The 21,519-nt window shown below is 35.3% G+C and overlaps 2 protein-coding genes across 3 annotated transcripts; one reads left to right on the top strand and one right to left on the bottom strand.

The window, feature by feature from the left end:
• The first annotated feature begins 1,532 nt into the window (after window positions 1–1,532).
• Window positions 1,533–3,148, top strand: LOC117326124. Of its 2 annotated transcripts, none has more exons than XM_033882751.1 (2): window positions 1,533–2,257; window positions 2,751–3,148. In XM_033882751.1, exons 1-2 carry the CDS (start codon window positions 2,014–2,016, stop codon window positions 2,933–2,935), a joined length of 429 nt encoding a protein of 142 aa, XP_033738642.1. In that variant the 5' UTR covers window positions 1,533–2,013; the 3' UTR covers window positions 2,936–3,148. The 2 variants fall into 2 exon arrangements, with proteins under 2 accessions (XP_033738642.1, XP_033738641.1); XM_033882750.1 differs by having other exon boundaries at window positions 1,673–2,257; window positions 2,745–3,122.
• A 3,291-nt stretch (window positions 3,149–6,439) lies between these two features.
• On the bottom strand, window positions 6,440–19,009 carry LOC117326556 (serum paraoxonase/arylesterase 1-like). The gene is made up of 9 exons (XM_033883313.1): window positions 18,948–19,009; window positions 11,642–11,718; window positions 11,280–11,335; window positions 10,225–10,375; window positions 9,869–9,992; window positions 9,179–9,238; window positions 8,374–8,452; window positions 8,002–8,136; window positions 6,440–6,779 (listed from the first exon to the last, which is right to left on the bottom strand). The coding sequence occupies exons 1-9, from the start codon at window positions 19,007–19,009 to the stop codon at window positions 6,609–6,611; spliced, it is 915 nt and encodes a 304-aa protein (XP_033739204.1). The 3' UTR covers window positions 6,440–6,608.
• Between the last annotated feature and the right edge of the window lie 2,510 nt (window positions 19,010–21,519).

Genomic DNA, 21,519 nt, shown 5'->3' with positions numbered 1-21,519 from the left:
CCGGGAAACAGGCAGACGAAAATTACCTTGCATCGTGTAAGTAATATTGAATCATTAATGATTGAAAATAAAGACTCTGTATATATGTCTCTGAATTTATGTTTAATATGGTTTAGTAAAAATGGTAGTTCATGGTATTTGTAGGGTGCCAAGGGCAGCCAATTAGATGTATGAAACTTGGAGCAAGTACCGGACTGACTGTTGGTCTTCTGACGTGGATAGGCGGCCAGATCAGAACTGATTGTGCATCTCTCGGTTTGGAGCCAGGTTCTACGAGACAACACATCATGAAGGGCCAATATGTTATAAGTGATTTCAAAGACGTCCAATTCTTTAGATGTGGTGATTCTGGATCGGCAGTGTTTGTTATGAAAAAAAGTGATGGCCCAAATTCTGCATACTATCCGGACGCCTGTCTTGGGATAGCGACTGGGTTTCTCAACAATAAAACGTTCGTTACACCTATTGGTAGCATTCTTGAGAAACTGAAATTCGACAATGCACAGGCACTCGTGCTTAAAACTTTTACATAAGTGGGCAACAAACCACCCGTATGTGTTGATTTAGTCGGATCGCCCGTGTTCGCACACTCATGATATTTTCCTAAAAAAAAACAAAGAAAGGAACGAAAGGAAAGGAAAAAAGAAAACGAATAAAACGAGATGTTTTTCAACATTGTCGTAAAAGAAAATTCTTATCTTGACAGCTTTCGTTAGACAAGCAAATTGCTGAACATTTAATAGTGTGCTGTATTAGCCTAAAATCGATTTCATACTACTTTGTGTGTTGGTGTGGGTTTGAGAGTGAGGGGGAAGGTATGGTATTTGTTTCCAGGTTACTGAGGATACCAGACCACTTGGTCAATGATCACATTTCGGCTTTACATTTTTATCTACATTGTTATGAAATACGACAATGTCAAAATGTGATTTAGTCCCTAAATTTTGATATCCGGTGATATTTTTGTTAACTTCATTTGAACACTTTCACTTTATATTTACGAACGAATTCCTCGAGGAACTCTCTACCGGATGTCCACTTGATCTCGATGTCGTCAATGAATCTAAACCAGAGTCGAGTCGTCCTGACATTCGGTTTTCGTCACGATAATAGGATCTTTCGACCACCTTTTCGTTTGGTTTCTAATGTCTAAATTTTACCTTTCTACACAATTACATCTATATGTTTTTAAAACTTGTTCCATTTCATTTAAACGAACTAATTTTAATATGGGATTGGCCACCCGATATTGTCACTGCATCCCGCTGTTTGGGCCGAGTTTTGCGGGACGAAATGTACATATCGAGGGAAAAAAACAATAACAAAAACACTCATGACATAACACGCGCTGCCATCACATCGAATCGACCCGCGATGCTTTTCTGTTAAACCTTTAAGTTATATTATTTATTTATTTATTTATTTATTTATTCATTCATTCATTCATTCATTTACTTTTAGCATCTGTATACCACCAAAGACGTTTCCTTATTAATCATGATCCCAGATAGCATGACTACGTTGGTCCAACGTTGGCATATGGTTGTACGGTTGGCCAATGGTTGGCGTTGGTCATACAACGTTGGCCCGACGTTGGCCCAACAACAACTTGTTTTACTCGACAGCAAGTGAAGATAAGTTGGGAACACTATGTTGGCCCAACATTGGCCCTCTGTTAGTACATTTCAGTGCTGAATTACCTAGGTTGGTCCAACGTTGGTCCTACGTTGACCCGATGTTGTAAGCCCAAGCAGGTTTACAACAAATTCAAACAAAAGTGATTATCTGTAATCAAAGTTGATATATATATTATCAACCATTTTTAAAAATACACTTCATAAGATTTTTTAATAGTGATTTTTTTTCAAAATCACTATATAATAAAATGTATTGTTTGCGTGAGAATAACTAATCATAAATTAAAGTCTTTTATACTGTAGTAAAACAGGAACAAGGACATAAATGTTTTGGTAAATATTTTAGTGGCCGGTTTAAGGATGCCATTATCTATGCATGTTTACTGCCCACAAAACTGGGTCAGCGCTTCTCACAGCAAGGGTCGGACCAGTTCCCTTGGTAACCGTGACATCTGATACTAGGGATGGTCAAGCTGCCTGCAGATGTTACATTCTTATCAGGGACCTTGTCCGAGCTGTTCAACTGGTTGTACACAGTACAGTGCTATTTCGACTTACACAGAAGATATTTGGATTAATCACGAAGAAGAAAGAGAGCATTTCTTTGATCAAAAGACAATGTAAGTAGGCTATATGATTTTCTTTTTAATTATATGTTTCAATTCCTGAAGTAATTTTAGTATATTAATTAATTCCACAAGACCACCTGCTGTACGTACACTACCGTACGTACACTTTTGCTTGCTAGATATCGGGGTCATGAAGTTTTCAGAATTTATTTTTCATTTCCTACACACACACACATATATACTAAGTATATTTATCTACAAAATTTGTGTAGCTGTTCCATGTTCAATGTCAGATCGTTTGTAATTCCCTTGTTTCTTGATAAAGGGGCAGATTGCCTCGAAAATACTTGTCTGTACTGTCGTTATTACTACTTGACAAATTTCATATATATATATAATCTCTATATAATAATGTAAATTACTTTAATGCCATAATGCCATAACTGCAGAAATGTCCAGGTTAGCGATTCAGGCCATCTGTGCCGCTTGATTTTTACATTCTGTGTAGATTTGATATATTGTTTATTTATTCCAACAGCTACAGTAAGGAAGAACCGCCTGTGTGCGACAGCAACAGATTCGGAAATTGCAGCAATTGCAAAAGATTGGTTCAGATTTGCTTGTGATCGCGATGGTGGCAGGAAAAGGAGAGAGGAACAAAAAAGGATACAACAGGCAGCTACTGCAACTAACAATGCTGTGCTTAGTGACAATTCCGAACAGGACTGATCTGGGACAGATAACTAAAATTAACATCTGATAATCATTTATCAGTTTTGACTCTTTATAATGATACAATAACATACTGTATTCAAAACTGTTGATTGTAAAAGAGAATAATGTACATTTAATCACTGTATTGTCGTCATATACAAATAAATTGTAAAGCACTGCCAATATGACAACTGATTAATTTTTATGCTGCCAGCATTACACATAAGCATCACTATATCTACTGTTTGTTACGTTGGGCCAATGTTGGGCCTATGAAGGTGAAACCATTAGTTGGAAATACACACTTGAAACCAACGATGGGCCAACGTTGGCTATCTGACATACAATGTTGGTCCAACGATGGGCCAACATTGGCTATCTGACATACAATGTTGGTCCAACGATGGGCCAACATTGGCTATCTGACATACAATGTTGGTCCAACGATGGGCCAACATTGGCTATCTGACATACAATGTTGGTCCAACGATGGGCCAACACGTTGGGCCAACGATGGGCCGATGAGCAAAATTACATTGGGCCAACGTAGTTTGCCAACATTGGCCCTACGTAGTCAACATCTGTGGGCCAACGTTGGCCCAACGTAGTCATGCTATCTGGGATAGGCCCTCGGCGAATTTAGTATCGACCGAGGGGGATCATTTTTACAACATTATGATACTTTTTGTTGTTTATACCTACTATATTTGTGTAACTGTTCCATGTATTATGTCTATATGTGATCGTATGTAATTTACCTGTGTCTTGATAAAGGGGCATATTGCCTCGAAAATTTGACAATTTACTTGTCTGTACTGTCGTTATTACTACTTGACATATATCTATTTCTAGTAATACGCATCCAACATTTGTTTGTTAGGATCCAGTACCTTTATTGGTTTATACCGTCGTTATTACTTACTAGACCCTATATATAATATATATATATATATTACCTACAATAATGAAGTCTTATATCTTTACCTATGTCCTTATTACACTTTAGTTGTCAAATTTTCTATGTAATAACATAGAAACGAATCCAGGTCAGGAAGGTAGTAGGGAAATATCTTGATTTTGTCTAAATAGCAGAAGTGTTCGCAACAAAATGTCTTATATAGAATGTCTAGCACAAGAATATCAAGCGATGGAAGGTTTTATGAACCTATATGACCAGATAGGAACAGCTACAGGGCGGAGTTATAGTCGATGTATCTAATAAAATACACTTCGATAAAATGCGAGATTTTAAATTGAACAATGGTGACGTTATATTGTTGGAACTGTTAACTGAAAAGACGACTATATTATTATATACAATTTTCCGCCTTGTGCATATCAAATGTAAGATGATGAAAACTATCACTTGTTGCTGTAAAATGTATGTATATGTATTTTACAAATGTTCCACCGTATAGCATACATATGCAAGGATGAATGGATAATATTTCAAAACTGAAAAAAAGAAAAACCAATTAATGTACATGTTTTATATTTGATTGCGACAATAATAAAGATGTGACAGATCAAGCGCTTTTCTTTGTCGAAAAAAACAAACACATACAACAATAATTACTGTAATTTTTCAAGTCTCACCATCCTTTACACTAGAAACAATGTTAAATAGATGTGAGACTATAGTCACAGAACAGCAGGATATATTACAAAAGCAGAACCACATAGCTAGGGCAATGGAAACACGTGAATATCCTGAATGGGCCCTTGTGTCAAAAATAAAGGGGGGGGGGGGGGGGGGGGGGGGGGGGGGGGGGGGGGGGGGGGAACCAATTAAAGGCCAAGTGGTCATTCCGTATATCAGAGGTATTTCCGGAAACCACCCATAGGATATACTGCCGCCACGGCATAACAACAGCCACAAAGCCACACATGACACTTCGAAGAATCCTAGTACACCCAAAGGATAAAAGACTTAGAAAAAGAGATTTTCTTTTTCTTTTATGACATTTTGTTTCGTTTTTGTTTTTGAACGTCTAACCCGTACCACATGCACTCACATATCGCATCCGTGTGTACGCAAACTCAACATGTAACATGTGTTAATAAATAGAATAGCGTTACAAACACTCTTAATTAGGGAATGAAATACAAGGAAGTCATTAAAAGTATTATCCAGGGGAAATAACTCTTGAATTAACGAAAACATGTACTGGTATTTGTATGGCGATTGATGTGCTTTAAAGCACGGATTATAGTCAAATGCTGTTGTTTCCTCTTACTTTAAACATATCATATTGCAAAATCATTACAAAAGAATTGAACACAAGTGATTTTAACTTATGTAATCGCACTTTCCGTAATGATGTATAAGATATATAGGGATATCTAAACGTGCTTCAATAAAAACACATGTTTATATTTCACGAGTGGGGCTTATATTTTGATGTTTTACGAGTGCGCAGCACGAGTGAAAACATATCAAACTATTAGCCACACGAGTGAAATGTATTTAGTATTAATGAAGAAAGTATAAGATAGCCTGTTTGTATGGTGTTCCGTTAGGGGCAAATTTTCAATATCGCTCCTTCTTTACATATTATAGATGCATGCCATTCATTTAACATAAACTACAACGCAACATAAAAACTTTCTTTGCGCATCAAAGCTAGTTGTTCCGCGACAATTTTATCGTGATTATACATATGGCATTTATATTTGGAAAAGGAAACTTACTCGAATCGGCATTCAACATGACACTTTTTCGATGTTAATTGGTAGTGTCAATACAAAATGGAGTGTTGGAGGAAACTGGAGTATCTGGGGATACCCCACGTCGTCGAACATATGATCCAATCCCGTTCCACGTCCGATTGGGGAATCGAACCCCGGCTGCATAGGTGCAAGTCGAGTGTGTTACAATTGTGCCGCTTAAAAACCTATCTGTTTTGTGTATGAGCATGCTTTTGATTTACATTTAAAAACAATTGGAGCTTTAGAAATTAAACACAAGACATCTGATATTTTTTTCAATGATACTTTTACTATCATTTATCGACTAACACCTTAACAGAACGATATTTGATGATTTTACAATGAAGCACATGGTTATCTGTTTCATACTGTATACTTGGTGATTTTTGTGAGTGATTTGTTTTTGCCATATACGCGGTCATTGAATATAGCGCAAAAAATAAATGCACAACGAATATAAGTATATATTAACAAATTTAGAGAAATGCAGAATATTGAAAAGTGTTGTTGTGCGGTTTCAAATATTCGCGAACTACTTCCGACTGGGACAACCGCGAAATATCAGCCCCACAAAATTTACCGACTATACAGTATATATGGCAATTGTACAATGCGATGCTCTGATACTTTACCGCGTAACGATCAAACATATGAGGTTGTTCAGATACCGCTAATTATTTCATCATTTTAGATGTGAACGCATGTTTGTCGCGACATTTTACAAATAAATTTTAAAGATGTGGTCAATTGCTAATTAAAATATGGATAGTGATTAAATAAAAACCACAAAAATATCAATATTTTACAGTTAAACAGCTGATTATATTAGTTCCGTATGACATACAGTATGTAAATATAACTTTAATGGAACTGTATGAAGATGTAATTCACAAACATGTGACCATGATGAACAAAATGCGTTGAAAAAAAACATCTTTTGTCAAAGATAAAAAAAAAATAGTTAGGAAATATTCTTCATTTATGCATTACTCTGAAGATCACATACAATTAGCTGCGACCCAAGAGTACCTGCTATCATTTTCCCCTTATAGACAGAGGCCACAGTAGATGCTTTCAATTCATATCCGGAGTCCGAGTACACCTCCACAGTCTCCTTAAACTTTCCTTCCGTCGTCCTCACCATCAGAATCTGTGAGCAAACAATCGACTGATTAAATAAAAAAAATAGATAAGTATATCAAAACGCAATATCAGATAACAATAGATCGTCAGAAGTTGATAGAAAAAAGGACTTATTGTCAAGCGGACAATTTTAAAATGCCCAAACTTAAACCTGTATTCGAAAGGGATACCTCGAATTTTTCATTATACGCATGGGATCTTTTTCAAAATCGGACAGTATCTTATTATTGTAACAGGTATACGTAATTTAAATCAACCGGTTTTTATTTTTTGTGAAATAAAGCATTGTCGTAAATTAGCTGTGTATCATTCAATTCTTTATCTTAACACTTTTAATGAAATATGTCACATATTTAAACATTTTGTCTCAATAAAACATGGCATTAATGGTGTCCTTGGATACTATCTGAACTACTTGTCGACAAGATTTGGAGAGTCCCCAAACTTTCAGGCGCTTGACAAATGTTGTTTGCTACTTTCTGAAACAGTTTATTCAAAGCCACTTCAAATCAGAAGCCATATATACCCTCATGTCGTAACCGGATACCTAGAATTTATCTTTAATATAACTTATACCCCTCGTGCGTGACCTGATACCTTGAATTATCTTAATATACCCTATACCCCTCGTACCGTGACATGATACCTTGAATTATCTTAATATACCCTATACCCCTCGTGTCGTGACATGATACCTTGAATTATCTTAATATACCCTATACCCCTCGTGTCGTGACCCGATACCTTAAATTATCTTAATATACCCTATACTCCTCGTGCCGAGACATGATACCTTGAATTATCTTAATATACCCTATACCCCTCGTACCGTGACATGATATCTTGAATTATCTTAATATACCCTATACTCCTCGTGACGTGACCCGATACCTAAAATTATCTTAATATACCCTATACTCCTCGTGCCGAGACATGATACCTTGAATTATCTTAATATACCCGATACTCCTCGTTTCGTGACCTGATACCTTAAATTATCTTAATATACCCTAAACTCATCGTGCCATAACCCGATACCTTGAATTATCTTAATATACCCTATACCCCATGTGTCGTGACATGATACCTTGAATAATCTTAATATACCTTATATCCCATGTGTCGTGGCCTGATATCTTAACTTATCTTAATATATCCTATACCCCATATGCATGTGTCGTGACATGATACCTTGAATTATTTTAATATACCATATACCCCCGTGTTACCTGTGAAGGTGAAAGAGAACCGACGTCGCCTGATGCCGAGACCAGTCGATGTAAGCTGGGATGACAACCCACCCACAAATTACCAGATGCTGGTTCTACCTCTATGTTGTCCACATGAGTGTCCAGATACAAATCCTAATGAAAATAAATGATCAATAGTTTACCATTAATTTGAATTTAATATTTATGTACAATATTAATGTATCAATAGAATTTTACTATAGGTTTTCATATATTCAGTAGGCATATAAATCAAATATATCGGCAAAACAGTATTTATATCGATGATACATGTAAAGGTTTAATTTTCTGTATGATTTAAGACCAAATCGTGCCATGATTATGTGCTTGATTTATAACACCAACGCATACCTCCACATGTTCTAGTTCCGTGCCAGCAATACTATATGATTTTAACTGCTTCCCTCCGAATTCTGAGACGTACAGATACCTACAAAAATCAACCATTTAAAAAAAAAGTTCAAATGTTCTCAAATAGAAGAAGAAAAAGCTAATGTGTGCATGCATATTCTAATGTAATGTCAACTGTTAACATTATTTTGTTAAAATATTGATCCGTCATACTTGTATATTACTTGCGGGCAGACTTAAGTAGACCAATTCACAGGACCATTTCCCTGTTTTTAAATACACCATTTAAGCTTTCATAAAAAAACACCCAATTGTGGTCAAATAAGTTCGAAGATAACATTCTTGTATTTCTTGTAACAGATCCTTTCCACGCCTTACCTAGTACAAATTATTAGTCTGATTTTGTCTAATATTGTCCTACAATTAATGTAGCTGTGATGAAGAGACAACTTCATTGTCACCAAACTGTTCTCATTTTGAGCATGATTTGACCTAGAACCTAGATTTGCATGGCAGGTACTAGCGATGAAGCAGAAGACGTTTACTCTTCCGAAACGCCTGGTCTTAATATTCTTGCATGTTTTAACTTCCCTCTGCAAATCGATATTGTCGTCGTATTTGCCTTCGTTTTATAGATTCTGATAAAGCATCCTTTTTTATTTTATTTTTTTATTTATTTATTTATTTTTTTTTTTTTTTTTGCGGAATGTCATATATACTGTATGTCAGTTTTGACTCCCGGCCTTGGCTACACATTGATTTCAATATCTTGTGCTGTCGTTTTGTAATAAACCTAAATATTCACCTCTTGTCGGGTGATATATATTGATGCCGTTTGGCATATGCAGGCTCCGTGCTACGCTTCGAAAGTCACTGCCGTCATAGTATAGAATTTCGCCGAATTTAAGCAAAAGTAGCCCTTCCAGGAAATAGTTTTCTCTCAGTGCGCTGAACTTGGTAATGTAGAAGGTCCTGCTGCTTGTCATCACCAGATCATTCATACTGAAGTAAATTTAGATGCAGAAAAAAATTACAATATGGATGTAACGACCAGCATTTTGAAAACATCTTTCATACTTCGCGATCAAATGATCCGAATTAATTGCAATCTAGACGGAATGATAATCTGATCTTGATATTTATTTATTTATTCATTTAATTATAATTCATTAATTATATTTATTTCGTAATATTTTATTGAAAAGACATTAAGTACAATAGAAATGAGTCTCCAAAAAGAAGACCTGAACGTTCTGTTCTTATAACTGTCAAGGGAACATATATTCACCAAATTAAGAGATTATGAAATAGATGAATAATGAAATACAATTTTTCAAATGAATTTTCGTCTGAATCCATTCATACGTAAGGAATTAAACCCCATTTCAGTGTTTCCCGGAGAGGGACACACTCTCCGGTTTCAGATTCAAACGGACGATTTTCGATGATTTAAGCATATTTTCATAGTTTCGGCAGACACTTTTCAAGAACTCACAATTTTAGTTTCGGGCAAATAATTGTTTCGACGTGAAGCAGCGAGCTGGAGTCCTTCTGGAACGTGAACACTTCCACTTGATCTCCCGGACCGGCATGATTTACTACCATAAGAGTGATCTCCCCTGAAACAGTTAGATGGCAGACCATATAGTAGCAGGTCTGGTCATGGATGATATCTGATACTATAAATAACAATGAGCTCCCCTGTAACAGTATGTATGCTGCACTTTAAAAGTAAATCATCTTCATTATCAACTAGTATTGCTATAACATTGTACATGCAGACCATCATACAGCAATAGGTATAAGTGATATAGTGATCACCACACATTTTGTACTAAATAAATTGCTTACCAGTTTTACTGTCATGCCATGCAGATAGTCCATGAAAAGATAAATCCGATTGATTCAGACTGGAACTGATAATATGCAACTCTTTGACCTCGGATTTGGTTTTGGCTAAGTCAAAAAGAAGAATTCTGCCTCGAGTCCAAGAAAAATATCCCTGAAATAAAGAACACACTAGGCTTTATCTGCTTCCATTTATATTAAACGGGGTTATAAAAAGTGTTTCGCCTATGTTTCCTTAATGTCTGCTAATATCCTTCTCATGCTTTTGTTCAAGGATCCTTGAGTAAATATGTCTCTGTTCATGTGTATATTGACCTTGTTTCATCGATTAATTTTGGTCTCTTCATTGTCCCCATCAACATGAAGAGTAAAAAAAAAGTGTAAACATTATCTTTATGATTCCTCTCTTACAGAGATATCAAATTAATCAAGATACTATAAAATGTGACGCTTACGTGTGTTTTTTTTTTTCTTTTTTGGTCATATTATCCTATTTTCAATGTTAATTTAATGTTAATGTTTAATTATATACATACATGTACTATTGTAACTAGTAAATTAAGTATATACTGGGATTGTTTAACTGAAACTATACGTACATATTTTAATTCGTAATATCAGTAACATTGACAAATCCATATTGAAATGTGAAAAAACTGTTTTGAGAAATGTTCAACGTTCATAGCAATACATATATTATAGTGTAGTCAGAAAGACCTGTTCATTTGAGGACAATCAATACAAAATGTCACACTCAAACCATACACTGGTTGTGATATATTCCGTAAATCTATTTACATTGAAATCCAACTGCTGCGTCCATTTTATTCCAAATCCGCTACATTTTTTTTTTAGATATTTGTCACATTGTGGTTAAATAAAGCGTTTTAAAGAGGGACATAATTAATAAGGTATTGGGATATGCACAATAGTCAATTTTAATATGTATATATACATACAGAACAAAAATGACCTGTTAATAAACGATAAATTCTAGTACGCTATTTATGCAAAATATTTTCTAGTATGGTTTTTCTATTATTAGTATATAAACTTACTGAGGATATGAAGGTCAATCCGTTGTCCAACACTGTGAGATCTTCAGAACCGCCATCTTTAATAAAGTAATAATGAATTGCTGAATATTGAAGATATAGGGAAATGTTCAGGAATACTTATAATGAATCTGACAGTCTTACATATACCGGACGCTGCCGTTTATGGAAATTCATATAACCTCCTTGCAATCAAACATTTTTGTTTTACATTAATAATTGTTTTCATTAGCTTAACATTAATGACATGAAAGAAATGCAAGAGTATAGGTGTTAATTAAAATGACAATGTATGTTATTGGTGTAATTACAAGATATCATTTTAGTATCACTATGATCATATTTTAGTTACCGATCCAACATACCTGCGCCGTCCAGTTGTAAGCAAGGTCCGGGTCGGTGGTGGATTATCCCCTCAGTTTTGTGGTAATCCAAGAAAAACCTACAAATGAATTACGAATTATACATGTAAATCCAATTTTAGACTAAAACTGCCCCAAGGACTGCTGACTTATACCTCCCTCCAAAAATCAAGTGGCAATAATAACAAAAAATCTATTTGAAGACATACAGTTTTGGGATCGCACAACACGCCAAAAACATCGTGCTGACATCGTGCGTACATCGTCCATATATCTAGCATATTGTGCATACTTGTAGAGGCAAGGGTGTGTTTCTCCACGTTTTGGAAAATCATGCTACAGTAGATGCGATGGGTTTGTAACATTTTTACTTATCACAGGAAAAAAACCAGGTTAACATACATATAAATTCATTTGAAATTGACGATAATCCTTACACCAGCATCCCTCTCTGTACAGCCTACCGCGGGACAGGGATTGGTCGTAGAATCAACGAACTCAGTGTAATACTGTGCATTTATTTCTTTATCTACCATGTTGAAGTGTTCCTACGTTGATTATGTTCGCGTACATGTGACATTATAATTGTCGATGGTGTGAGTGATAATATAATATGGTCACGGATCGGAGCCCTGGTTGGTCACAAGACAATGCAATCTAGTTGAAGAAAAGACATTTTCTAAAAACAAAATCCAAGATAGATAAGGTTACATATATAATTCCATGAAGGATATTACAGGACCGATGTATATATCATCTTTTTACCAAAACCGCTCCGAACGTTTTAACATTATTCGTAATCTATCAAACACACTTCGTTTCGATCGCTCATCGTGTACACGTTCACCTGTACATCTATTATATCGTGCTTACATCAAGCATATATTTGCTATTACTGAAGACACTGTTAGATATTCTGTTTATTACATTTTTTATCAACGAAAAACCTACCCCGTATGCTAACTAGGCCTACAGCGATAATTTGTAAACAAAAAAGTAGTTTCCCCTGTCCAGGTGCTGACATATATGTCGGGCTTTCTGATTGGTCAATTATTTTGGTATTTTCTAATCATTAATTTGATTGGTCAAATCAGCAAAAGTGATATTTTTCACTAGTGAAAAAATATCATAGTGAAAATATCACTTTTATAGAATGAATAATTTTTGATATTTCACTGGTAAAAATGTAATAAAAACTTCTCTTCAAATCTAACCCATATGATTTATCTGAAACTTCCCAGTAAAAAGCCTGAGATGTTTCGGACCAAGTTATGTTAATTAGCTAGCCGGAAATGGCCTGTAGATGGAACATACTAGGAATCATCCCAATATAGTCCTGACAATTTGTTGTTATTTTTACGTGACGACATACAGTATTGCACGCGTGTTCTCAGTATCACGATTTGCTACTGAGTTCGTGTACTATTTCTACACCCGTACTTGGGTAGTTTAAGTCAAATGACTATTACGGATCTTAGGTCCCCGTTAATTCGATTTTTCAATTTCCAACAATTTTAATGACATAAGTATTAATGACAAGGGGATTTGACATCAGGCAGAGCCTATATAATTCCTTTCCAAAACATAACAGCACAGTGGTACAAGACAAAGTGAATTATTGATAAAAATTACAGATTACCGTGTAGTGCAAGGGAGGTAACTCCTATACAAGCTGCAAAGTTTTTACCGAAAATTATTACAGACAGTTTGTAAGTTTTTGGTTGTTTTTGAGTTTCTCACTCCAACAGATAAAAAGTCCAGGCTTCTTGTTTATTCGCTTCTTTTATAATGGACTTTTTTCAAAAGGATATACGTTTGTGTGTTCTTTATGTCATTGACACTATTTGCGAGACTTAAACCGTGGCATGTAATTTGCGTGATCTAGAGTTGATTGATTTTTATTAGCAAAATTATACTGGTAGTTCATTATCTCATTTTTTAAATAGATTAAGCAATATCAAACTCTGATTTGATTTTTAAAATGTCTGAATTTATTCTGTTACTTTTATCGAGAGATTTAATGTTCAGATATAGTTTGAACTCTTGCGATCAACTTTTTGTGTATGTAGGTTGCATGAGTGTTACAAGATTACATAATTGTGTGGTTGAAAGCGAGTTTCCTAATCCTCATTCCCAACATTTTATAAAAAAAAATGTTTCCGATAGTAAAGTGTGTACTAACTGAAGAGAGCACTACATATTTGTCATTCGCTATTCGTTTAATTTTCATATGACATTGTGACTTTACCCAAATTTGACCTAGATTTTTATGGCGGGTGTTGTCGGCTTCATTCGTGGTGCAAGCATTACACACCATTTATGATCGCATTTTGAATATATTCCAAGTATATATTGTAAAATTCGGGTGAAAAGTCTTAAAAGTACATGCAAACATTTTTTTACAGGTCTCGTACAACTAATTCAGCCTATCAGCTACTGTTTCTCATGCGACAAATCCCAAAAGAAAATGTATTTCTGAGGGTTGTAGGTATTTTCTTGAGCATATGGAATAAGTACTTTCTATATATGAGAAGCAGGTGTAAAGTCTTGAGATTTGAAATAATATAACACTGCTACTTTAAATATGATGACGTAAAACTACAGGTGTAAAAAGGAGGGGGTTCCCAGGTTGAGTTGTTTTTTCTACTGTAAACATTAGAGTTACTGTCTTTCGAATACCGATGTGCTTTTATATGATATTCAACCCATGCAATGACATGACTTTTCATGCAGGTAAGGAAATCTTTAAACTTTAATTTGACATTAATGCCACTTCATTTGAACTTTAAATTGATTGAGGGGATGGTGTTATTAATAATAACGTATAGTTAAATAATTAGTTGTGTGAGACTTACAGAAAGAAAGAAAAAATGAAATAAAATAAAATAAACATATGAATAAAACGTTAGAAAATTTGAAAAAAATGCGTGTAGTACTTTCTGGGAGATAGACATGACTAACTCTCTATCAAAATCCAAGATCACCAAGTCGTGTTTTCGGATAATACAGATCCGTACGAGGACGGAACAATTATAAACATATGGATGTTTAATTTGATTTACGCACAACAGCCATTCAATGTCTGAATGTCTCGCGACAATGTTTGTCTTATACTATTTCCACAGATTTCTGAAGTTGTCAGTTTTGCATATTAGTTAGCTGCATTTCACTAAAGGTTGAATCCTTAATCCCCAAATCATGACAAATGATTTCGGGCCGCGGTGGCCGAGTGGTTAAGGTGTCCCGACACTTTATTTCTAGCCCTCCACCTCTGGGTTGCGAGTTCGAAACATACGCTGGGAAGTTGCTAGGTACAACAACCGCTTGTTGTGTAATCTGTATAGATATGAACTGTACATAATCGGTGTAGAGATTCGATAGAGCACTTCGTTCAAGTAGATGAATGATAAATATAACATTTTGACCCCAAACTGAATACTCTGAAGAATCTTATCAGACCAGCTATCTGTAATCATTACCCCAGATAAATCAGGTGTCATGTCTGTATGAGGTAATCCATCTGTTATAGAGTCGCCTATCCTACTGTATGACCCATATCGATACCTCTATATCTGATATTGGTTTTCAGCCTTTCATATTACAGGGACACTCACTTTTGTTTGGTTTTGTATCCGCTGGAGTGAGAGTTAACAATCAATTCAAGTGAGTGCAAAGCCATCCGATATTGACATGTACATGTGGTCAAACCCCGTCAGATTTTTTACCTCAATATATCTGGCCTATCGGGTCGTTTTGATGACTTATAAGCACCTTAAAACGGGCTGTTGTATACAACTGTTAACTATCGTCAATCTCTATTGCAGTAGACGAATAAATTCACACCGTCCATTTGAATTTATCCCTGTGCAAAAGTTATTCCGGCTGACAATTTGGAAAAAAAAACATACTTAGAAATAAATAATCACGATGTTTAATGAAATAAAAGCAAATTAATAATGATTTAAGTTCGCATTTTATTTTTCTCTTGCGTTATATTGTTTACTTATTTACACCTAAAATAAGCTGTTCCAGGTGTTGATCCTAAGTATTTGCGGCGAGGAGGGAATTTTAAACCATGACTTTTATCTTAGAATATACGTATTAGACCGAGTCTTGAAGGGGTATCAATGGTCGATTTAAAAGACAAAGATTTGCAACGACCATATATATCATATTGTTCTGATGAGCGTAAGATTAGCGAGCAGAACGATCCAAGTTTGATCGCTAGCACAGACATTAAATAATGTAATCTATCATTACCAATGCTACATACGATTGTGATGTCGTAAAACATGTAATTCTCCAATGAACAGTGCCACAAGTCTTTTTTTTGAGAGATTGATTGGCTTAGACATTATGAAACATATAACTTGGGGCACTTGGACAATATATGTATTTCTACCACAATAGGAAGGTGTTATTCAAATCCCAAGGCATCAATTAATCATTACAACTGTTGTATAAACATACAGTTTAATATAGCTCTCGTGGAAACAACTCGAAATGTGTTTGATTGGCTGATACAGTGGACATAGACAGGGACAATTTTTTTAATAACGTGATTAATGGCGTTTTGATTGGCTGACACATGTAAACCGCTTCACGCCGTTACGGAAATGATATATATATATATATATATATACATATTTTTACATATTTCAATATTTCAATCAATTTAATGCTCTGAAAATGATAATCTTGTTAATTACGTGTAATAATTTGTAATAGATTATAACATTTCCACAGATTTCTGAAAATGGTCAGTATTGTAAATTAATTAGCGGCATTACACTAAAGGTCGTGTCCGTACGCCTCAAATGATATCAGAAACAAAAACACGGGGGTCAATTCAAACACGTAATAAAGCTTTTTAATTGTTGTAGAAACAGGTCACAAATACTCAGAATTGTTGTAAATGGTATTTCTTTTACTCTCGTTTTTTATGTTTTCAATTTTTTTTAAGTTTCAAAAAAAAAAAAAAAAAAAACACAAGCTAAAGCTGGTGTTTTTGTAACTTTTGAAAAATGACTAACTTTGTAGAAAGAAATGCCATATACAACAACAACTCGTTGTGTGATCTGTAAACATGTATATATAAACTGTACATAATCGGTGTACAGATTCAATACATCACTTTACTAAAGATAACATCTGATAAAATATAACAGTTTGACCTAAACCGAATGCTCTAGAACCTAATCAGAACTACCATCTGTAATCACAAACCCGGATAAATCAGGAATAATGTCTGTATGAGGTAATTTAACTGATGTAGGGCCGTCTGTCCTACATTATGACCCATATCAATACCTCTCTATCTAAATTTGGTTGATAACCTTTCATTGTGCAGTTTATTCAAAACTGACGCAGGAAATCCCCCAAACGTCCACATCACCTTTTTTTTTGTTTTCATATTGAAGGTAAAAATTTGTTGTAAAATTGTTTGTTTTGTTTGTTTTTCGTTTAACGTCCTATTAACAGCCAGGGTCATTTAAGGACGTGCCAGGTTTGGAGGTGGAGGAAAGCCGGAGTACCCGGAGAAAAACCATCGGCCTACGTTCAGTACCTGGCAACTGCCCCACGAAGGTTTCGAACTCGCAACCCAGAGGTGGAGGGCTAGTAATAAAGTGTCGGGACACCTTAACCACTCAACCACCGCGGCGCCTGTGTCCCCTATGTCATTTAAGGGCATTTTAAACTGTGCCGAAGAAAAAATATGGTTTTCCCTTTAAATACCAAACATTTTTCACTTTAGTAAAAACTGCAGCCATTGCTTTAAAATAGAAATTGATATAGATATTGGGTAAGGGGATCACCTGCCCTACTACGTTAGTTTTCTTCTAGTACTCCCTTTTCCTACCACAGTAAAACCCCTCACGCGTTTCTATCCGGACATGCGAGTGATTGATATAATTTGATGCAACTTGATTCGAAAATTGATGTAAACTAAAAAGTTTAAAGCAGAGAAAAAGTTTACATAGACGCGTTTTTGCGTCACAGTAATGTGCTGCCGTGATAATAAAAGTGAGGAAAACATTGAACCAAGTCGCTCTAACTTCGTTAGATCACATTATTAGTAAAATACGGCTTGTAAAAATAGCAAGCTGAAGAATCGAGGGATTGTATTCTGTGTCTTCTATTTACGTGATATGATGAGATCAATATATAGCTTTTGTCTACGTATCTACCTGGTGCTAGTTCTCACATATCTGGTGTGAAGAGATAAACCCATAAAACAAACAAAACAAACTAACATTTACGCAAGTCTAGCTACATTTCATGTTATCTACATGATGCAGCGTTGATAAACACATTACATCATTTGATAAATTTGTACTCTTGCTCAATGAGATAAACAGTTTCATTTTAGGTATAAAACAGTTGGACATTATTTGGTTTATAAGGACAATAGGAAGCTTACATCATTTGATAAATTTGTACTCTTGCTTAATGAGATAAACAGTTTCATTTTAGGTATAAAACAGTTGGACATTATTTGGCTTATAAGGACAATAGGAAGCTGTCATATAGAATCTCTTTCATTTCACCGAACAGGTTTGTATGTTATTCCTTTTGTTTTATTTGCACAATTAATACATGCAATGCATTATCAAATATACTTCAAATGTGTTTAACCGAATTTATATATTTTCAGTGTTTCTGTAAGGAGTAAAACCCAAAGTATATAAATGTTTGGTCTGACACTATACCGAATGAGATAACTTTTCCTATCCTTCTTTGTCTAGGAAAGTAACAGGTGAAATGGTTGCTTGAAAAAGCATGTAATTTTGTCAATATTTTCATAATTGTTATAACATCGCTAATGTAACAGGTACAATGTAGAAATACATTTTAAATGCTCTGAAGGAAAATTGGAAGCAGAAACTCTGGCTTACTATTCTCACGCTCAGTCGAATTAGATAAAGAAAAAACTCTTAAGTCGGTAGAAAGCGACACGAATCTTGCCTTGGTGACATATGTTCCGGAAGCCTTTACAACATATATATTTCATTTGAAATATAATAATGACAAGAAGTATGAATGCTTCCCTTAGATGAAGAAACAGTTAACAATTGACTCAACGTCCTATACTTTGCCCAATTATAATCATTATCACGAATTACGTGAACACATCACCCGCGTTTTCAATATATATTATATGCAGGTTGAAGGGAAGTTTTAATGGTGCTGTAATGGATATATTGATAATATTAGGATTGACATACAATGAAAAATGTGAGAGCTACCTTACTCAGATTCCGCATATATTAACATAGAATTGAATGCTAGATAGAGGTTATACACTAACCTTTCATCTAGGTGGCCGAGGCTCGATTCCCAGATCAGACTTGAAATTGTATGGGGGCACATGTTTGATAACCCTCGTAGATTAAATTATTTGAATTTGTTTATTGACATGAGAAGTGCATCCAACGAAGCAAAGCATTCTTAAAAACCAAGACTTATTCTCTTTACATTTCCTCCGTATCAATCCATCAATCAAAGTTGAAGGTAAAATTCACACTTTACCACTTTTTCTTAATGATCAAGCTTATGGACACATATCTCATGAATTTGTCGACAGATTTACTTCATATTTACATTATAGCATCACGGGATGAAATTCTACATAACATTCTACATCGGGTTAGATTTTGGTTGTCATTAGTAATTGTTAAAGGCCAAAGGCCGCACTGGCCGATTTTAGAAACATTTGCTATTTTAATGATCCCTGGATTCACAAATTTGTTTTATTGTTGAGGAAGTGTAGTATATCTTTGAGCCCTGTTATTTTTGCTTTTATTTCATAAGAAATTTTATTTCAATAAATCATTTTATAGTAACACAAAAATATGATAAACGACGTTTAAAAGTATTGTTGTATAAACTAAAATATATGCATGGCGTCAAACACTTACAAGGACAACTACCTTTTAGTATTTTTGCATCAGAAAGGAAACATTTAAAAATAACCTCCTGAAACAAGACACACAATGCAAAGTTACAAATTGTGACTATGGGTAATGATTAACCATTGTCGACAATAAAGACAAATCAAACACATGGAGTAGAACCCTTGGATTAAAACACGTGATTACCGTATCAAGCATAAAGCCCATTATCGCCCCGCATCGGCTGTTCAGCTTATCACTGTGCTGACAGAGTGAATCAAAGGAAAATATGGAAGATCGAAATGATTATTGCCATGTTTTTGATAGCAGATTGGCAGAATATATATAAAATGGTTGGGATTGGTAGGGTATGTGAGGGGTGAAGTTCTGTGTGTAGTGTTTTTTTAGATGTTTTATTTATTTTGTTTTCGAACTGATTATTGACGAGCTATAACACAATTACTTTTGTTAGATATCTCACCGATGTCGATCTTGTATGCGAGAGCGCTCAACCATGAGGCATCCAGTCGACGTACCAGAGCACACACTGGGCCTGGTTAGTATCAACTTTGGAATTTATCATAACATCATCTGGTCTACTTATCAGAGAACACATTGGGACTGGTTATTATTAACTGCAGTTTACATTATATCGCCATCCAGTCTTCTTGTCAGAGAACACATTAAGACTGGTCAGTATCAACTTAAGTAGTCAGTGTATCGCCATATACTCACATTCTGAACTCTCAAGAATAAAACTCCCGTCTATTGTGACAAAACATTGAGCGTGATGCAATCCGGAACGCTGATGAAATCCGTACATGATATTGGTCGATAGTCCGTTCACAATATATGTATCTGTTTGTATGATACTTTAAGAAAAATAACAGACTTTAGCAACCATTGTTAAATGAAATCTTACCTGGAGCCATACAACGGAAGACAGTTCAAAAGTCAATGGCAATCTTTTGAACCTAGTATATTATCTCGACATTCCTTGTGTCAGAAAACTCAAAAGTAACGTTTTCAAAACAGGGTTTGCTTGTTACAAGGACACAGACCGTGCCGAAGATCATAATGCGGAACGCATGTGTATATGTTTAAAGTGTCGAACAGTCATTGTACAATACCAGGTCTCATATGCATATTGTAACCGTCTTTAGCTACTTGCCAATGGCGTCGCATACCAATTCCCGTACTGTCTGTTTTCAAACAATTTTGCGTGGATAAAAACACGTGCTCGGGCGTCTGCATCCTTCATAATAGAGATCTAGCGTAATAAACGGAAAGCCGACAAATGACTTTTTCGGGAAGACTAAATAAACGAAGACGCGTTAAAATCAAAGGTCTGATCTGGAGTCACGATCCCAATAGAAAAGGCATGAAAATATTCGCTAGTGCTATCAATGGTACCTCGACTGTCAGCCGCTTTGTCGATGAGGTCAAAAAGAAATGGCACACCTACGAGCAAAACGTATTGCTATGGCATGTGCGAGACACATTGTTCTCAACAGGAGATCCTTCACAGCCAAATCTATTGATAGCCTTTTCATTCCTTCAGTATATCGATCGTCTCTATATCGAGATGAAAGCTTTGATGGAGAGGCATGTTCTTGTTAATATTTAATACATTCTGTAGATACTCCCTGACGTGTTAACCTTACAATTCTCTCACTCTCTGAGTGGCGCATATATCGGATTCGTCAGTATATTGTGGTGTCTGATGACGCACCCCAAGTCAGATGCTTGTAAATTTTGTGACACGGACTTAATGATGTCATCAAACATATCCTCGATCTAACTGCATAGATTGGCCTATTTCTTGTTCTCCGTTGATCGATTAAAGTTAACAATGTAATGTGCGTCCAAAGCAGAATGCAGGTCACCTTTGTGATCGGTTTATTTCAGAGTACATGTAGGGCATGTTGATGGGGAATGTCTTGCTCATTACGGGGTCTATGTATCGGAGACCCGCCTCAATTTCACTAT

The sequence above is a fragment of the Pecten maximus genome, chromosome 4 (assembly GCF_902652985.1).
Source record: "Pecten maximus chromosome 4, xPecMax1.1, whole genome shotgun sequence".
Taxonomy (NCBI): Eukaryota; Metazoa; Mollusca; class Bivalvia; order Pectinida; family Pectinidae; genus Pecten; species Pecten maximus.
Note: the sequence above shows the minus strand (reverse complement) of the source record. Positions and strands in the feature narration are given on the sequence as shown.

What these genes read in the sequence shown, in the direction of transcription:
- LOC117326124 (XM_033882750.1), top strand. Translation starts at nt 2,014, where the DNA reads ATGTTTACTGCCCACAAAACTGGGTCAGCGCTTCTCACAGCAAGGGTC. An exon ending in TTCTTTGATCAAAAGACAAT is followed by an intron (nt 2,258 to 2,744) that starts GTAAGTAGGCTA and finishes TTATTCCAACAG; the next exon opens with CTACAGTAAGGAAGAACCGC.
- LOC117326556 (XM_033883313.1), bottom strand. Translation starts at nt 19,009, where the DNA reads ATGTGCCCCCATACAATTTCAAGTCTGATCTGGGAATCGAGCCTCGGC. An exon ending in ATGGCATGACAGTAAAACTG is followed by an intron (nt 9,993 to 10,224) that starts GTAAGCAATTTA and finishes TAACTGTTTCAG; the next exon opens with GGGAGATCACTCTTATGGTA. An exon ending in TATATATCACCCGACAAGAG is followed by an intron (nt 8,453 to 9,178) that starts GTGAATATTTAG and finishes TGATTTTTGTAG; the next exon opens with GTATCTGTACGTCTCAGAAT.